The sequence below is a fragment of the Vipera ursinii genome (genome assembly GCF_947247035.1).
Source record: "Vipera ursinii genome assembly, chromosome: 1".
Lineage (NCBI taxonomy): Eukaryota > Metazoa > Chordata > Lepidosauria > Squamata > Viperidae > Vipera > Vipera ursinii.
Genome location: NC_139512.1, coordinates 218,133,891 through 218,150,974, shown reverse-complemented (window position 1 = coordinate 218,150,974; position 17,084 = coordinate 218,133,891). Strand labels below are relative to the sequence as shown.

The 17,084-nt window shown below is 39.1% G+C and overlaps 1 protein-coding gene across 2 annotated transcripts in view; it reads left to right on the top strand.

The window, feature by feature from the left end:
• Positions 1-685: 685 nt before the first annotated feature.
• ASAP2 (ArfGAP with SH3 domain, ankyrin repeat and PH domain 2) overlaps positions 686-17,084 on the top strand; it is a 95,226-nt gene continuing 78,827 nt past the window's right edge. For both annotated transcript variants that reach the window (XM_083379565.1, XM_083379563.1), the window contains exon 1: positions 686-915. In XM_083379565.1, the coding sequence (XP_083235691.1) occupies positions 790-915 (126 nt within the window). In that variant the 5' untranslated portion in view covers positions 686-789. The remainder of the gene's footprint in view (positions 916-17,084) is intronic.

The following is a 17,084-nucleotide window of genomic DNA, read 5'->3' as shown; positions in this document are numbered from 1 at the left end:
CACATTTTTTGCGGCTCCCAGTTTTTCCCTTTTGTGAGGGAACCGGTTCCAAGTGGCTCTTTCACTGTTTCAGGTTGCTGACCCCTGATCTAGGGGCATTCCTTTCCAACTTTCCCCTAGCTTGCAAGATGGGATTGAAAATGAAAAGGGGCAGAGCCATGCCTTGGCATTGCCAGAGTACCAGGGCCCGGGACTGCAGATACCCTTCCCCAATCAAACCACCCACCCACCCACACACACCCCCCCCCGGTCTTTCCACCTCCCCGCCTGGTTCCTATCAAGGCACAACAACCCGCTCTGGCCTTCGGAGGGGGCGGGCGCTGCGTTGAGTTCTCCCCCAGTGCGTGATTGTGGGAGGAGTGCTGGTTTGGCTTACACCCCCCCCCCCACACACACACACCCCGCGTGTGCGTGATTAGAAGGCAGGGCGGCGTGGCTCGCTCGGTCTCCCTTGCCTCCCCAAAACTAGGGCATTTCCGTGTGTGCATGTGTGTGTGTGTCCGTGCGGGTGCCTGCCTGTCTGTATCTGCGCGTAGGTCACAATAATAGCCCCTTAAAGCTTCCGAGCTGCTTAGCTTGCAAGGAGAAAGCCCTGCGGCAGCGGCGGGTTGTTGAACGATGTAAGGCGGGGAGGCTCCCCCCGCCTCCCTTGCCTGCCTGCCTGCCTGCCTCTCGCTCGCTGCCTTTTCCAATCCCTTTTCCCCGTCCCCTCCTCTCCTGGAGCCGCCCCGCCGCTCTCCTTACTCTTCCCTTTCCTTCCTTCCTTCCTTCCTTCCCTCCCTCCCCGCCATGCCAGACCAGATCTCCGTGTCGGAATTCGTGTCCGAGACCAATGAGGATTACAAGTCGCCCACCGCCTCCAACTTCACCACCCGGATGGTTCAGTGCCGGAACACCGTGACGGCCATCGAGGAGGTGAGCGGGAGTCGCCAGCGGCGGCGGCGGCAGCAGCAGCAGCCGAGCCCAGCCCTGCTCAGCCCTGCCCCTCCGCCTGGCCTGCAAAAGGCGGCTGGCTCGCCCGCCAGTGGCAGCTCCGGGCTCGTCTGTGCGGCTCGGTCTCGGTGGGGGGGGTGGGAAGCTGGCTGGAAGATGGAGGAGCGGAGCCTCGAGCCGTGCCCGGCTTCGCTTCCCTCTCTCCAGACTCGCGTCTTTCTGGCACAAAGGGGGCTCCGTGCCCAGCTCAATCCCCTTGCAGCATTGGAGGAATTGTGCCCGCTTGGGAAGAAGCTTCGCGCGGCTTTCTTATGCTCCCGCTTTTGCCCGCCTTTTTTTGTGTGTGTGTGTGTGGTGCGGAATCCCTCTCTCTCTCTCTCTCTCTCTGGCGCTTCTTTCCCCTCAGCAAAATTCGTCTCGTTTGTTGCTAATCCCGCCGCTCCAATCCTGGCTAATAAGACTCTTTGCCACAATGGCTGGGCTTCCCTCGGCCTTTCAGGGAGGGGGCGGTGTGGAAACACCTGTATTTGCACATCTTTCCCCCCCCCGCGCCATTTCAACCTGTCTTCTGTAACCAGCGGGGGATACATGGGGTGGGGGGGGGGGAAAGAAGAGGCAAAGCTATCGGAGGCACCTTAACTGTTCCTGATAGATTGCAGCTTCTCTGCGGGAGAGGGCGGGAAAAGCCGCTGACGAAACAACTACTAGTCCATAGTTACTTTCCTTTCTTCGGTATACAGTTCTTGTGTTCTGGATGGAGGGACCACCATTGTGAGATTGAGGAGTTGTGCGGCAGGATATACTTTTTTTTAACGGGGCGCTGTAGGAGCCACCATGCTGTGTCTCAATCTTTTAGGGGGGGGAACCTCACTGAACCGAAGGGGGCTTATTTTCGAGCAGGCACGTAAAGCAAATGTAAAGTTAAATGTTTCCACATTGTAGGGGCTCTCTCTGTGTTCCACTCTTTGTGTTTATTCCTCTCTTAGTATCTTTGAGTGGCATCCTTCCTTCAAGAATGGAAAGGCATCTGTTTCTAAACAAAGGGCCTGAATCCCTGACCACTAACATCAGCTTTGGGGCTTTTTTATTTTTATTTTTTTTTAAACCAAAACAGCAACTGTTTCTTTCAGGCGTCTCTTTTGCTGACATCACAAAATCTACACCATTCCCATCTTAGCAATTGGGAGACCGTGGGTCTTGGTTTTAAGTCTTATCTTCAGACAAAAGAAAAGTGGATGTTGCATGTGTGGTGTTTTTAAAGGCAAAAAGGGATTTTGATTTAGGACTCTGCTTTTGTTCACAGCAGCCCTCACCAAAAAATGCATCTGCTCTGATACAGGATAGAAAATGTTAAACCTTAGTTGGGAATTCTTTATGAGCCTCTGTCAGGATTAAAAAAAAAGTTTGTTATTGTTTTCAACATTTTATGTAGGTTGCAAGTTTTTCCTTTACTGCTTGGATTAACACAATACTGTCTTACCCCTCTGTGAATTTTGAAACTTACCTAAATATTTTTGACAGTAGTTGTACCTCTTCGATATAAATAAAGTATGAAATTGTTTACATTTTTAAACAGAATACTGGTCTCTTCAGACTTGCTTCATCTGTATTCATTATATTGTAAATGGATGTATAATTTGTTATGGTGTGCTCATATACTTGTGCCTGGCATTTTAAAACAATCTAGTTTGCATATTATATTTGTAGAATTACCATTTACCCTAATTAGTTCAACTTTTTTCATTGTGCATGTTGTTAAGATCTTAAGAAATACAAAGCAGTCTTTAAGAAAAGTTTGCCTGCCATTTAAAAATTAGCATGAGTTTTCAATTTCTGAGGCTGCAGTTAAACACAGTGGAAATTTCTCTTACATAAAATCGGCTTGGAATACAGTGAAAGTTATTTTTAAGAAGACATGCATAGGTTTATATAGGCATTTAAGTAGATGTGCTGTGAAATGAGAGTTAGCAACATGGTATTTGAAAGTCCCACCTTTCCCTGCAGATACCATTACCTCTTTCTCTCTCAGGTTGGCTGACTGAAAGTGAATAGATATATGATGATAGAAATATTTGGAGTGGCCAACATACTGTGTAGTTCATTTCCTGCTTAAGCCTTTGTAAACAAGCATGCTATTTCTTCTGAATCCATGGAAGTTTCTGGTGAACATTGAAGCACAGTGTTGGAGGACATCCAAAGATAATTTTGAAATGGACTTTTATACTTATGACAGAATCTTTTCGTGTGTCAATTCCTTAAATAACTCTTATGTGATTCAGTAGCATTTCCTGTATTTTGAATTTTTCACAGAACAATAGTGCTTTAATTTTAAAAGTTTATAGAATTTATGGTTAATTTTTAGAAGTGCTATATCTGCCTGTCATTCTAACACATGACAAAGTTATATTTCTGCAAAATGCTCCTATGTGTGCAATGAAAGTTTACGGCACATTTTCTAAAATACTGTCTAAAATTGGCAATACAGGAGTGATGCTTACAGGGAATCTTATGATTGGATTAAATTTCACATCCTTACCAAGAATGGCTTCTTCATGGCTTAAACAATAAAGGATGAAAACATTAAGAAGTAGAGAAGAAATGCTTTTGAATTACCACTTCAATCATGGGATTTCTTTTTTTAATCTTGTGAGTCAAACACCGGGGCAACCTGATTTGTGAATGAGCGTCATTCTCAGTTCTGGTGAGGTAAATGTGAATGCTTAGTGTGGTTGTGATAGCTTAAGAATGCAAATAACTCTTTGTATTTATAAATGTGAAAGCAGATCATTTAAACGAGCAAGAAAACAAGCAAAAATATTGAAATATACTTGATACTTTGTCAGCTGTTTTTTGCAGTCAAACTAGATTTCAACGCAGGGCAGTGTTTCTTACCTAAAATCTTTTGATTTTGGATACTTGATAGAGAAAAATAATTGTTATACATTGATTATCTTTGACACAATAATGGAAGGTGATAATACTATCAATATTCCAGTAATCTGCTAAGAATTGCTCTCTAAGAGTTATTCAGAGTATGCTAAATTTCATAAATTGGTATGGCAGTATCTGCTAGTATTGCTTTCTTTAAAATGAAGGCCAGTGTTTTGAATTGCTTGTAGATAAGTTCTGAAATGGCTTCATTTAAAAACTGTTTATGTTCAAAATCAAGTATGTACATTATTATTTTAAAAGTAGTTGATTCTTCCCCCCCATCATTATATGATACATATTACCATTTGCAGCATTTACAGTGTTAATCCTCTTTTAATAATGTCTGTGGAGATGTCATCAGACATGGCTATCATTCTCCCAATTGTGAAAAGGAAGTGGTAGTCTATTATCTGAACCTGATTCTTCATGATGCTTGTTTGTGTATTGTGTTGTGAACAAGGACTTGCCTGCCAGACTATCTCCACAGACTTTATTTAAAATAGTAATTAAACTGCACTATGAGTCACTGAAATAATAGAAACTTTAGGTAATATGTCTGATGACTGAAGATCTATTTTTTCAAGTGGGATAATTCAAAGGAGAGTTCATTGTGATGGTCCAAAAGATTTCTTGCCTCTGTTGAACACTGATGAACTCTATCTCCTATTTTAACTGCTTCAGTGTTAATAATTTTAGACAATTAAAAACATGTTTTTGTTTCCTTTCTAAAATTGCTTCAGCCACCATTCTACGATTAAGTGACTCTTACGATCTGCTTGCGCAAAGAAATAATTTGACTAAAATTTTAATATTATTAGTATTTACATGTTAGCATTATAAAACATGCAAACGGTGGCCTTATACATTTGATGAATAAAAGTAAATAAAAATAGTAAAAACCTGTTGCTTTAATAGTATTATCTTTCATATAAATTGATGATCATAAGATTTCATTGAATTTATTAAATTTTGAACTTGTTGCACAGGAGGTATGGAAAATCCTTTGTTTTATAAATTATTTGAGTATTAAGCATTCCAGTTCAAGTGAAAAACAACTATTTAATGTGTGTAGATTAGAGCGCTCAATCTTTCTAGGAGTGTTTTATGTTCAGAATTTTCCCATTTTCAGCTTAGTCTGTTTCAAATTTGGAATGGCTCTAAAATTGCTTGAAAATGATTTTTTTTACTTGCTCTAAGAAATAATTTCTAATTTAAGAACAACTTAAATATATTTATGCAATAACTACATTTAGCAGAAATCCTACGGTACCTAATTTGTTGAATTGAAAAGTAAAATGTCTTTATGAAACATTTTTCATTGTCTCACTTCATTATAAAAAGTATAATGAAAAAAAATGAAACAGGAGTTTTCTCTATTTCAGATAATAAAGTTAGTACATCAAACCTAAACCATTAGAGCATATTTGCAGTAGTAAGAATTCATTTGTCCTGGAGGGGATTCCTTTCTGATCCTAGATGAGGTGGTGTTCAGTTAAGATTATGTTGCATGCAAACGAAAAACCTGTTGATCAAGTTACCCAGACAGAGAGAAGTTGTTATAAAACTAATCCATTCTGTTAAATTTTGCAACACTATTTTACAAATATGATTTTTGAATTTTGTGTGTTGGGATTTTGCAAATGTAATACTGTATAGCAGTAGACTTGGTTAATCAGAACATTTTCTCTCAATTTTACTAGTGGTAGGTAGTGGGTAATCTGAATTATTTTTTTTAAGTGAATGGCTAATTGTTTGATATCTGGAAGTACAAATAGAAAACTTAAATAATCTAATCTGAGTCTTGCTGGATTGGAATAGCACATTAGCATCAGCACAATAAAGAAATAGGTAAACACAAGTATTATTTTTGAAGGATCATCTCAAAATAAGACTAGAAAGTAACCTCATAGTGATCAGTTCCATAAAAGTAATGATATTTTTGTTGTTTGTGAAACATTTAAGCTATATTTTTATGAATCATTACAAGTTACACAGTTCAGACGAAAATTATTTGATGTTACACCAAATAGAAATAGTTACAGAATAGTGTAATAAAATAAGTATAAATATTAATTAATTACATACTGTCTTTGAAAGCTATAAATATTTCAACATTGTTTTTTTGCTTAAATGTACTTTTAAAATTGAATATGTTAGTATTTTATTCTTACTTCCTTTCAGGAGAAATACATCCTGCTCATAACATTTGTGAAAACAATTATGTAATCTCTCTGGGACTGTCACTTCCATAATCCACTGTGTACCATAATTCGTAATGCCAATGCTGGCTGTACTGTGTGATCACATTTAGAGGGTACCAGGATAGAGAAAATAGAAATGATTTTAAATATGGTTATGTTTTCTCTGGGCAACAATGGGTAGAACATAAATAATGTGAAAATTCTTAAGCTGGTGTTGATTGGACTTTCTGTTAATGCTGATGACTGAAGGGATATATTTTAGTATTTATATTTAGCATATTAAAAGGGCAAGAGTGCAACAGTGCAGTGTTCTATTAAAATTTGGGAAACTGGTGTTGTTTCCAAGTAGTGTTAGTTGTATAAAAGGAAAGCAATAATCTGTTTTGCTTTGAGGCAATTTGTAAAATAGCAAAACCTGATCATTTTTCACCCAAAAAATCTTGAAGCCTCTTGATTTTTGATGGATGACATTGTTGCTAGTATCATGATTAGATTTTTTTTACTCATATAACAAAATATTCCAATTTTCTTTCCTCACTGCTCCAGATTTCTTTAGATAGTTTCTAGATTCCTTGGAAAACTTTAGCTTGAATTATTTTGGAATGACACAGAAACCAGGCTAGTATTATAGGACAGAATTTGTATATAGGAATTTGCTTCTAATGCTTTTCTTTTTTTTAAGGCTTACAATTCAGGATTATTTTCTTTTGATACAAGTTCTTCTGAATCAGTTATATTAACTTACTTAATTTTGGGACAAGTTTAATGTTAATTATTTAAGTGCTAGGAATTGTATGTAGTATAACATGAACAATTTAGACTACAGTTTTTAATAGCAGTGTATGTATGTGTGTGTATGTGCATGGCAGGCTTGCAGTTTCATCTGTGGCTTTGCGTAGTTGTCTGTTCACAATAAACTACAGTAAATTATATTCAAAAGTCAATTTCATGCTGACTTTAAACACAACTGACATATTCATAAATATTTTTAGTATATTGATAGTTTTCCAAAACAGATGGGTGATCAAGATGCTGTTTTTACATTAAAAAAGGTTCTCCTTCGCAGCCCAATTCACTTTGAAAATGAAGTTAATTCTGTAGGTTTGCATCCCACTTCTGTTACTGTGAATGGCTCACACATTCCAAACCAACCAGTCAACCAATGTGGCATGGGCAAACTAGACTGATATCTTGTTCAACAAATTCTGGTTTAAAAATCCTAGCTAGCACTAAATTTGAAAATAAACAGACAAATAAATAAAGTCACTTCAGTTGATTGTGAGCTATGCCTCATTGCAAACTGTCCAGAATGAATGTCATAACAAACTCATTGAGAGCAGAGCCTTGTGCTCTATCACTGACCCATTGGCTAATGTGAAGAGATTTACTTTGTTGTTAGCTGCGAAGTCGTGTCTGACCCATCGCGACCCTATGGACAACGTTCCTCCAGGCCTTCCTGTCCTCTGCCATCTTCTGGAGTCCATTTAAGCTCACGCCTACTGCTTCAGTGACTCCATCCAGCCACCTCATTCTCTGTCGTTCCATTCTTCTATTGCCCTCAATCTTCCCCAGCATTAGGCTCTTCTCCAGTGAGCCCTTCCTTCTTATTAGGTGGCCAAAGTGAGTTTTAGCTTCAGGATCTGGCCTTCTAAAGAGCAGTCAGGGTTGATCTCTTCTAGGACTGACCGGTTTGATCGCCTTGCAGTCCAAGGGAGTCGCAGGAGTCTTCTCCAGCACCATAGTTCAAAGGCCTCAATTCTTTGGCGCTCAGCCTTTTTTATGGTCCAACTTTCACTGCCATACATTGCAACTGGGAAGACCATAGCCTTGACTATACGCACTTTTGTTGACAGGGTGATGTCTCTGCTTTTTAGTGTGCTGTCTAGATTTGCCATGGCTTTCCTCCCGAGGAGCAAGCATCTTTTAATTTCTTGGCTATAGTCCCCATCTGCAGCAATCTTGGAGCCCAGGAAAATAAAATCTGTCACTACCTCCATTTCTTCCCCATCTATTTGCCAGGAATTCAGAGGGCCAGATAACATGATTTTGGTTTTCTTAATGTTAAGTTTCAACCCAAGTTTTGCACTCTCCTTCTTCACCCACAACAAGATGCTCTTTAGTTCTTCTTCACTTTCTGCCATTAGTGTGGTGTCATCTGCATATCTTAGGTTGTTGATATTTCTCCTGGCAGTCTTAATTCCAACTTTTGATTCATCTAGCTCTGCCTTTCTCATAATGTGCTCTGCATATAAGTTAAATAGGCAGGGCGACAGTATACAGCCTTGCCGGACTCCTTTCCCAATTTTGAACCAATCAGTGGTTCCGTGTTCAGTTCTCACTGTTGCTTCTTGACCCGCATATAGGTTTCTCAAGAGACAAATAAGATGGTCTGGTACTCCCATCTCTTTAAGAACTTGCCACAGTTTGTTGTGATCCACACAATCAAAGGCTTTAGCATAGTCAATGAAGCAGAAATAGATGTTTTTCTGGAACTCCCTAGCTTTCTCCATGATCCAGCGTATGTTGGCAATTTGATCTCTAGTTCCTCTGCCTCTTCGAAATCCTGCCTGTACTTCTGGTAGTTCTCGATCCACAAACTGCTGAAGTCTAGCTTGTAGGATTTTAAGCATAACTTTACTAGCATGAGAAATGAGTGCAATGGTGCGATAGTTTGAACATTCTTTGGCACTGCCTTTCTTTGGAATGGGAATGTAAACTGATCTTTTCCAATCCTGCGGCCACTGTTGGGTTTTCCAAATTTGCTGGCAAATTGAGTGTAGCACTTTTACTGCATCATCTTTTAAGATTTTGAATAGCTCAGCTGGAATACTGTCACCTCCACTAGCTTTGTTGTTGCTCAGCTTTTCTAAGGCCCACTTCACTTCACATTCTAGGATGTCTGGTTCAAGGTCAGTGACCACCTCGTTGTGATTATCAGGGACGTTAAGCTCATTCTTGTATAGTTCTTCTGTGTAATTTTGCCACCTCTTCTTAATCTCTTCTGCCTCTGTTAGGTCCCTGCCATTTTGGTCCTTTATCATGCCCATTTTTGCATTAAATGTTCCCTTCATCTCTCCAATTTCCTTGAAAAGATCGCTGGTCCTCCCTAGTCTAGTGTTTTCTTCTATTTCTTTGCACTGTTCATTTAAGAAGGCATTCTTATCTGTTCTAGCTATTCTCTGGAATTCTGCATTCAATTGGGCGTATCTTTCTTTTTTTCCCTTGCCTTTCGCTTCCCTCCTTTTCTCAGCTATTTGCAAAGCTTCCTCAGACAGCCATTTTGCTTTCTTGCATTTCTTTTTCTTTGGGATGGTTTTGGTTGCTACCTGTTGTACAATGTTGCGAACCTCCGTCCATAGTTCTTCAGGCACTCTATCAGATCTAATTCCTTAAATCTATTTGTCACCTCTACTGTATATTCAACCGGGATATGATTTAATTCATACCTGAGTGGCCTAGTGCTTTTCCCTACTTTCTTCAGTTTAAGCCTAAACTGCAGTCAGAAGCTCATGGTCTGAGCCACAGTCAGCTCCTGGTCTTGTTTTTACTGACTATATAGAGCTTCTCCATCTTTGGCTGCAGAGCACATAGTCAATCTGATTTCTGTGTTGACCGTCTGGTGATGTCCATGTGTAGAGCCGTCTTTTGGGTTGTTGGAAAAGAGTGTTTGCTATGACCATCGTATTCTCTTGACAAAATTCTATCAGCCTGTGCCCTGCTTCATTTTGTACTCCAAGGCCAAACGTGCCTGTTATTCTGGTTATCTTTTGGCTTCCTCCTTTAGCATTCCAATCCCCCATGATGATAAGGACATCATTTTTTGGTGTTAGTTCTATAAGGTGCTGTAGGGCTTCATAGAACCAGTCAATTTCATCCTCTTCAGCACTGGTCTTTGGGGCATAGACTTGGACTACTGTGATATTGAATGGTTTGCCTTGGATTCGAACCGAGATCATTCTGTCATTTTGAGGATTGTATCCCAGTATTGCTTTTCCTACTCTTTTATTGACTATGAAGGCTACTCCATTTCTTCTGAGGGATTCTTGCCCGCAGTAGTCTACCTGATGGTCATTGAATTAAATTCACCCATTCCTGTCCCATTTTAGTTCGCTGATACCTAAGATGTCGATGTTCAGTCTTGTCATCTCTTGTTTGACCACGTCTAGCTTGCCTTGATTCATGGATCTTACATTCCAGGTTCCTATGGAGAAAAAATCTTTACAGCTTCGGACTTTCCTTTCACCACCAGATACGTCCACAGCTGAGCGTCCTTTCGGCTTTGGCCTAGTCACTTCATTCTTTCTGGCACTACTAGTACTAGCCCTCTGCTCTTCCCCAGTAGCATATTGGACGCCTTCCAACCTGAGGGCCTCATCTTCCAGTGTCATATCGTATTGCCTTTTGGTACTGTCCATAGGATTTTCATGGCAAAGATACTGGAGTGGATTGCCATTTCCTTTTCCAGTGGATCACGTTTTGTCAGAACTCTCTGCTATGACCTGTCCGTCTTGGGTGGCCCTGCACGGCATAGCTCATAGCTTCATTGAATTACGCAAGCCCCTTCGCCACGACAAGGCAGTAATCCATGAAGGGGAGAGATTTACTAGGATGCTGTCAATAACAGCAAAACAAGGTAGATAGGATTTGCTTCTACTTATTTGATACGATGTCATTATTAAACAACAGTGTTGGTCATCACCATGTAATCAGACCAGACCCAATTTTATGATCTTTTTGTGTGATTGTCATTAAGCGACAGTGGTGGTCTTGGGGGTTGGGCAATGTTAGAACTTCAAAACCAGGTTGTAAGTCTCTTGGCGGGTGGTCAGTTGTAAGTTGGAAAGGTAGCTAAGCAACTGGTTGTAAGTTGAGGAGTACTTGTAGTTGACACTGTATTTTTTGGTAATTTATGAAGGTCAGGATACAATTCATAATTAATAAATAACAAGATTTCCTAAATACCAATACCAAGGGCATTAGTGCAAATGTTATAATTCTTCTTCTAAGCAGTCATATTTCTTTAATCCCAATTCTTACAGCTGAATCTTTAGTATTTATATCTGAATTATAGCCACCTCTCCTCCCCCCAAAATTAGAACATAGACTATGGACATGAGAAAGCAGAGTAACTTTATTATGTGATATTTGCTGTTACTCGTTTTCCATTAAAACTGTTGGACGGTTTTTTATTATTATTTTTGTTTAATTTTCTTTGAATAGTACTAGTGAAATCTATTTTGAAAAAACTCTTTTAACAAACAACATACATTCACTAATCATTTTCATTCCTATCAGTCAGATAAGCTTATTATTTGAACAAAAGAAGAAGACTGAAAATTTCATTACAATGTGTAGATCAGTCTTTTGGTTCTCCTTCCTGAATTACAATATCGAATATTGCCAAACTGTTATTTGATACAGTTTTTTTCTGTGGAAAAGAAGATTCACAATACGCAAAAGACCACTCCAATTAGAGTTTTCAAACCTCTTTTAATTTGTATGAGATTGACTTTTTTAATAAATGGAATATAACTGTTCAGCAGGAAAAATGTTTCATTCATCTCTCCTTTGCTCAAGATAAAATTGTATCCTTATTAAAAACCTCAGTCAATCAGTGCTATGATGGCCAGTGGAGGACTTGTGTGCGTCAAATAGGAGATTTCTATTTGGAATGTAAGAAGAGTGAATGGAAAATAATATAACTTAATGAATGGAATAATAATAGTATGTTGAATGTCTGTCAAACTAAGGGAAAGGAAACAATAGATTGGAATGATGGAGGTCTGATCTTATTGAGGTGAATTGATGACTTCATTGGGGTTTTATAATGAGTAGAACAAGATTGGAGCAATTCCGGAAATTTAGCTATTGTTGAATTAAGAATGAAACGGCTAAATATCAGAAATACCTTAGTATTAGTATCATATACACGTAGTCCTCGACTTACAACCATTCACTTAGTAACCATTAAAGTTACGAGACTGAAAAAAGTGACTTATGACTGGTTTTTACACTTATGACCATTTCAGCATCTCCATGGTCACATGGTCAGAGTTCAGATGCTTGGCAACTGGCATGTATTTATGACGGCTGCAGTGTCCCAGGGTCATGTGATTACCTTTTGCAACCTTCTGACAGACGAGAAGCCAGATTCTCTGAGCAACCATGTTACTAACTTAACAACTGCAGTGATTCCCTTACCAGCTATGATAAGAGAGATCATAAAATGGAGCAAAACTCACTTAACAGCTGTCTGTCTTAGCAATGGAAATTTGGGGCTCAGTTGAGGTTGTAAGTCAAGGACCATCTATAGATAATTACTTGTATGAAAATATAAACCCACGTATTAGTTTATTGCTGCAAGACTACCACATATACAGAAATGAAAAGATTATGAAATATCCACAATGTAGGAATGATTGATGAAGATGATGGAACTAGCAGAGATGGCAAAATTAACTTGTTGGCTTAAAGAAAGATCAACAATTACTTTTATTAGTGACTGGAAACCCCTTATGGAGTTTTTTTGCTGAAAAAAGAAGTGAACTGGTGAATTATGGATTTGATGATTAGAAAGGGTAGATTATGGAAAGAAGAAAGGGTAAAATATAAATGCTCTTATAACTGCTGTTAAGATAATTGGAAGTCACTTTATTAGTTTTTTCTTTTTTTTTCTTTTTAAAATTACTTTTCCTTATTCTCTGAAATTCAAAATCTACGATTTTATTCTGTTGAAAACTTCTTTAATAAAATTATATTAAAAGCAAATCCACAGGGTAGTAATAATAGCATATCACACTCCAGTGAATAGTGATAATGGAAGAATCGGTGATGAATGTTAGGGGAATGCAATCTAATGGAAAATACTCTGTAAGGTGAAATGATGGGAAAATTCAGAAAAAGTGATTGAACCATTCCAAGAATGAATTAGAATAGTAACTGGGGAACACCTACTTAAAAAGGGGGTCTGTTTCAAATACTTGGTTTATTTGCAACAAAGGAATGATATAAATCTAAAATTGTGATTTATTGGATTGTTTCTGATGAAAGATTCAGAGAATAAAAGGAAGACCTGTTGGCCTTCTAGAAAGGGTTGAAATTCTGCTTTTCCCCCAGGTACTTGTCCAGGACAGTAGATGAGCTCATTTCTGGGATTCCATGTCTGGCTGGCCTCAGAAATATTATTTATTTATTTATTTATTTTTGTCTTATGCTTACCTATAATTATTGTTTTTTATTGGTTTTTAGTTGATATATGCTACCTTGAATCACAGATATTTGACTTGGGGGGGTATGTAAATCTAAATAAATAGAACAGATTATCCAAGATGCTGAATATGGTAGACGTTTTTTGATAGTGTTCTCAGTAGGTTTGAGAAATTTATTTATTTAACATCTGGCAAAAATGTAAAAAACACATCACAATTACATTCTCAATGAGCAAATAGGAAACTCTTTATTTACAAATTCATAGACCATTTATATAGTCAATATATAATAGAGTTGCATTCAGAAACACGTCCCACCAGGTTCAAGGTTGACTCAGCCTTCCATCCTTCCGAGGTAGGTAAAATGAGGACCCAGATTGTTGGGGGCAATAAGCTGACTTTGTAATAATGCCACTTGGGGGGGGGGGGCGAAAGCCCTAATAATAAGCAGGCATATACATAGAATGAAGGCTATTGCTAAGCACATTGATTTGTGCTTTAGATTGTAAGCCACCCTGAGTCTTCGGAGAAGGGCGGGATATAAATGGGATTAAAAAAACAAAACTGAGGTTTCCTTGATATGCACTTGAGAGTTCCACAATATGTTGCACTGTCTGCTTTGGAGCACCACAGCTACATCCCAAAGAGGATAGCTTTCCCCATTTATGGAGGAGTCTAGCGCACTCGCCATGTAACACTCTGGAGAAGCAGTAGAGGGCTCTTATTGCATCCACACCTCAAGCAGATTGCAGTTGTTGTTCAGCAAGTTTCTGGCTGTCCCAATAGGTGGATGTCTGGAGCAAAGCCTATTTATAGCATCAGGGATATTGGCAGGTGAATATTATTAATTATTTTCTTACATGCTCGGAGTAGAGCATTTTGTACATGGGCTGGAGGAATATGAGTAAAATCTGGTAATCAGAAAGTTGGGGTAGATCTTCTTGTGCCCAATATGATGCACATAGTGTGATTCAGCTGTGTGTGGATTGGTCTGTTATGGCTTCTGTTTATCTAGATTGAGGAACAGTATTCTGCTGCTGAAAAGACAAGGCCAAGAGCTGAAGATCGCAAGGTGGAAGCAGAGGAACTTCAGGCAGACCACACAGTTTTTGATGGATGTTATTTCTTGATTGCAGTTAGGCTGCCATCTTCTTGAGATGTTCCCTGAAGAACAATGTTTTCTTGAGAGTTACCCCAAGGTATTTTGGTGTTTGTTATGAGCAAGAAAAGTATTCTCAAACTGTATATTTAGTTCATGGTGGGCCATCTTGTTGATGTGGAAGCACCTTATTTCAGTCTTACTTGGGTTTGTTTGAAGTCATTGGTGAAAATATTGAGAAAAAAACTATAAAGAAAGAAACAGAGTGGAAGAAACTAGAGTGACAGTGTAGCAACTATAGGAAGAGAAAGTACAACTTCTATATGAAAAAACTGTAGATTAATTTTCCAACAGAGTGAAGGGAAAGTAGACGTAAGGAATGAGGAAGTGAAAACTGCTTGGAACAGTGAGAAGGTTATAGGTGAAAAAAATGCAGATACAAGAGTGCTATTCTTGTTTGGAAGACTCTAAAAGTGCCCCGTTGACTGACTGGGGAAGCTAGCAGAGAAGCTTGCAAATGGTGATCACATGACTGCAAGGTAGCTAGCAACTGGTTGTTAGTGCAAACAGATTGCCAAAGGGCAATCTGACGGGGGTGGGGGTGGGGGGTGGTTTACAACATTGTACAATGGCCAGAAATGCTGTACGGGCCAGAAAACATCCTTTCTAACCCTATGGAAACTACAAACAACTACAAACAACAGTTAAAAGTTGTGGACTATCTTTACTTATACTTCATATAAGGGAATAAATAATTGAATTGCAAATCAAAAATATGAAGGCAAATTGAATTAGCTGAGAGGAATGGCAAGCACGAGAAGGTCATGACTAAATCAAATTTATATATTTATATTTATTAAATTTTTATACCGCCCTTCTCCCAAAGGACTCAGGGCGGTGTACAGGGCAATAAATATTAAAAACGAAGTACAAAAGTTAAAAAACAATTAAATATTATGCCCGATATAAACAGTAATTAAAACCATGTTAAAAACCCAGCCCTTAACCCATCAAATTGATAAGAACCTGAGGAAAAGGTGAAAAGTTTAAAAGAAAAGGCACTGTATGAATCCATGTATGGATGTGGTAGAAGTAAGGATGGTCTGAAAAAATGATAAATGATGTTAGTGTAAACTAGATATATGAAATATTTCCTTCAGTTTTTTAAACTCATGCCTTTAATTTATTTGCCTTTATATATATTAAGGGACGCGGTGGCTCAGTGGAGGGACGCGGTGGCTCAGTGGGTTAGGACGCTGAACTTGTCGATCGGAAGGTCGGCAGTTTGGCGGGTCGAATCCCGAGTGCCGCGTAGCAGAGTGAGCGCCTGTTACTCGTCCCAGCTTCTGCCAACCTAGCAGTTCGAAAGCACGTAAAAATGCAAGTAGAAAAATAGGGACCACTACGGTGGGAAGGTAACAGCGTTCCGTGCGCCTTTGGTGTCTAGTCATGCCGGCCACATGACCGCGGAGACGTCGTCGGACAAACGCTGGCTCTTCGGCTTTGAAACGGAGATGAGCACCGGCCCCTAGAGTCGGAAACGACTAGCACGCATGTGCGGGGGAACCTTTACCTTTACCTTTATATATTAATTATTATTATTTATTTGTTCTACATCCCTGTCTGTATTTTGCATAATGTTGCTTACCTGAAAGAGAATAGTATTATGGGTTTCTAGGTAAATATGTATGTATGATGATAATTAGTATTAGTATTTCTAGTATTAGAAAATAATAATGAGTACAATAAACTTCCTGCAGTAATACGGTAACCATTCCAAATATTCTCCAAAAGTACTGATTTTCTCAAAATTCAAGAAATTTTGATAGCTATTGGTAGTGTAGCCAGAAAAGAGGATAATGCTCATATTTATCAAAGAGACCTGTCAGATAGTCTGTCAAATAATTTTCAATCACACCTGTTAAAATTTCAGTCCTTTTTCAAGTTACCTTACCTAACATTATCTGCTGCCATCATTTTCAGCTGCCAGAAACCATCTTAGCTCAGTGGTAAAGCACGTGTGGTGAAACCCAAAAAAGCCCATGGTTTTATCAGCAGGCCTTGGGACCTCGAATGGAGAAGGAGCTAATCAAATGGCTCATTTGATCACATTGCATGAGAGGTGGAGGTGTTTTTTAAAATGAGTTTTTATTAGGCGGTAGATTTTTTTAAATGTTGGTCACCAATGTGTGAGTTGAATGGCTATATAGATTTGTTTAATAAACCAACCAAGAAACAAGCAAGCTTTACTTGCATCAGTGTTCAGGTGATATGTCAGGTTGGGAAGTTCCTCACCTGAATCCTTGTAAAGCTGTTGCTGCTCAGGGCTGACTGTAGATAAGCCGGTGGCTTGACTTGCTATTCTGTAATAGCAAGAGTGGACCTGAAACAGAAAATAACTTTTGTTTTGAACTTTGAACTAATCATTTGCTCTGGAAGTTCTGCCAAATCATTTCAGATCAGCTGGAGTTTGGCAGAAACAAAATTAAGGGAGATGACAGAATGATTTACAGCAGGGCTCTTCAAACTTGGCCCTGCCTGGCTGAGGAATTCTGGGAGTTGAAGTCCACAAGTCATAAAAGGGCCAAGTTTGAAGACCCCTGATTTACAGAGTGAATAGGGAAGATTAGTAGTCATTGCCTATTATCTCTCAATGCAATATTCCCACCAGCCCACCTCCCCCATGTTTGTCCCCAAGCCTTCCTTCTCCTA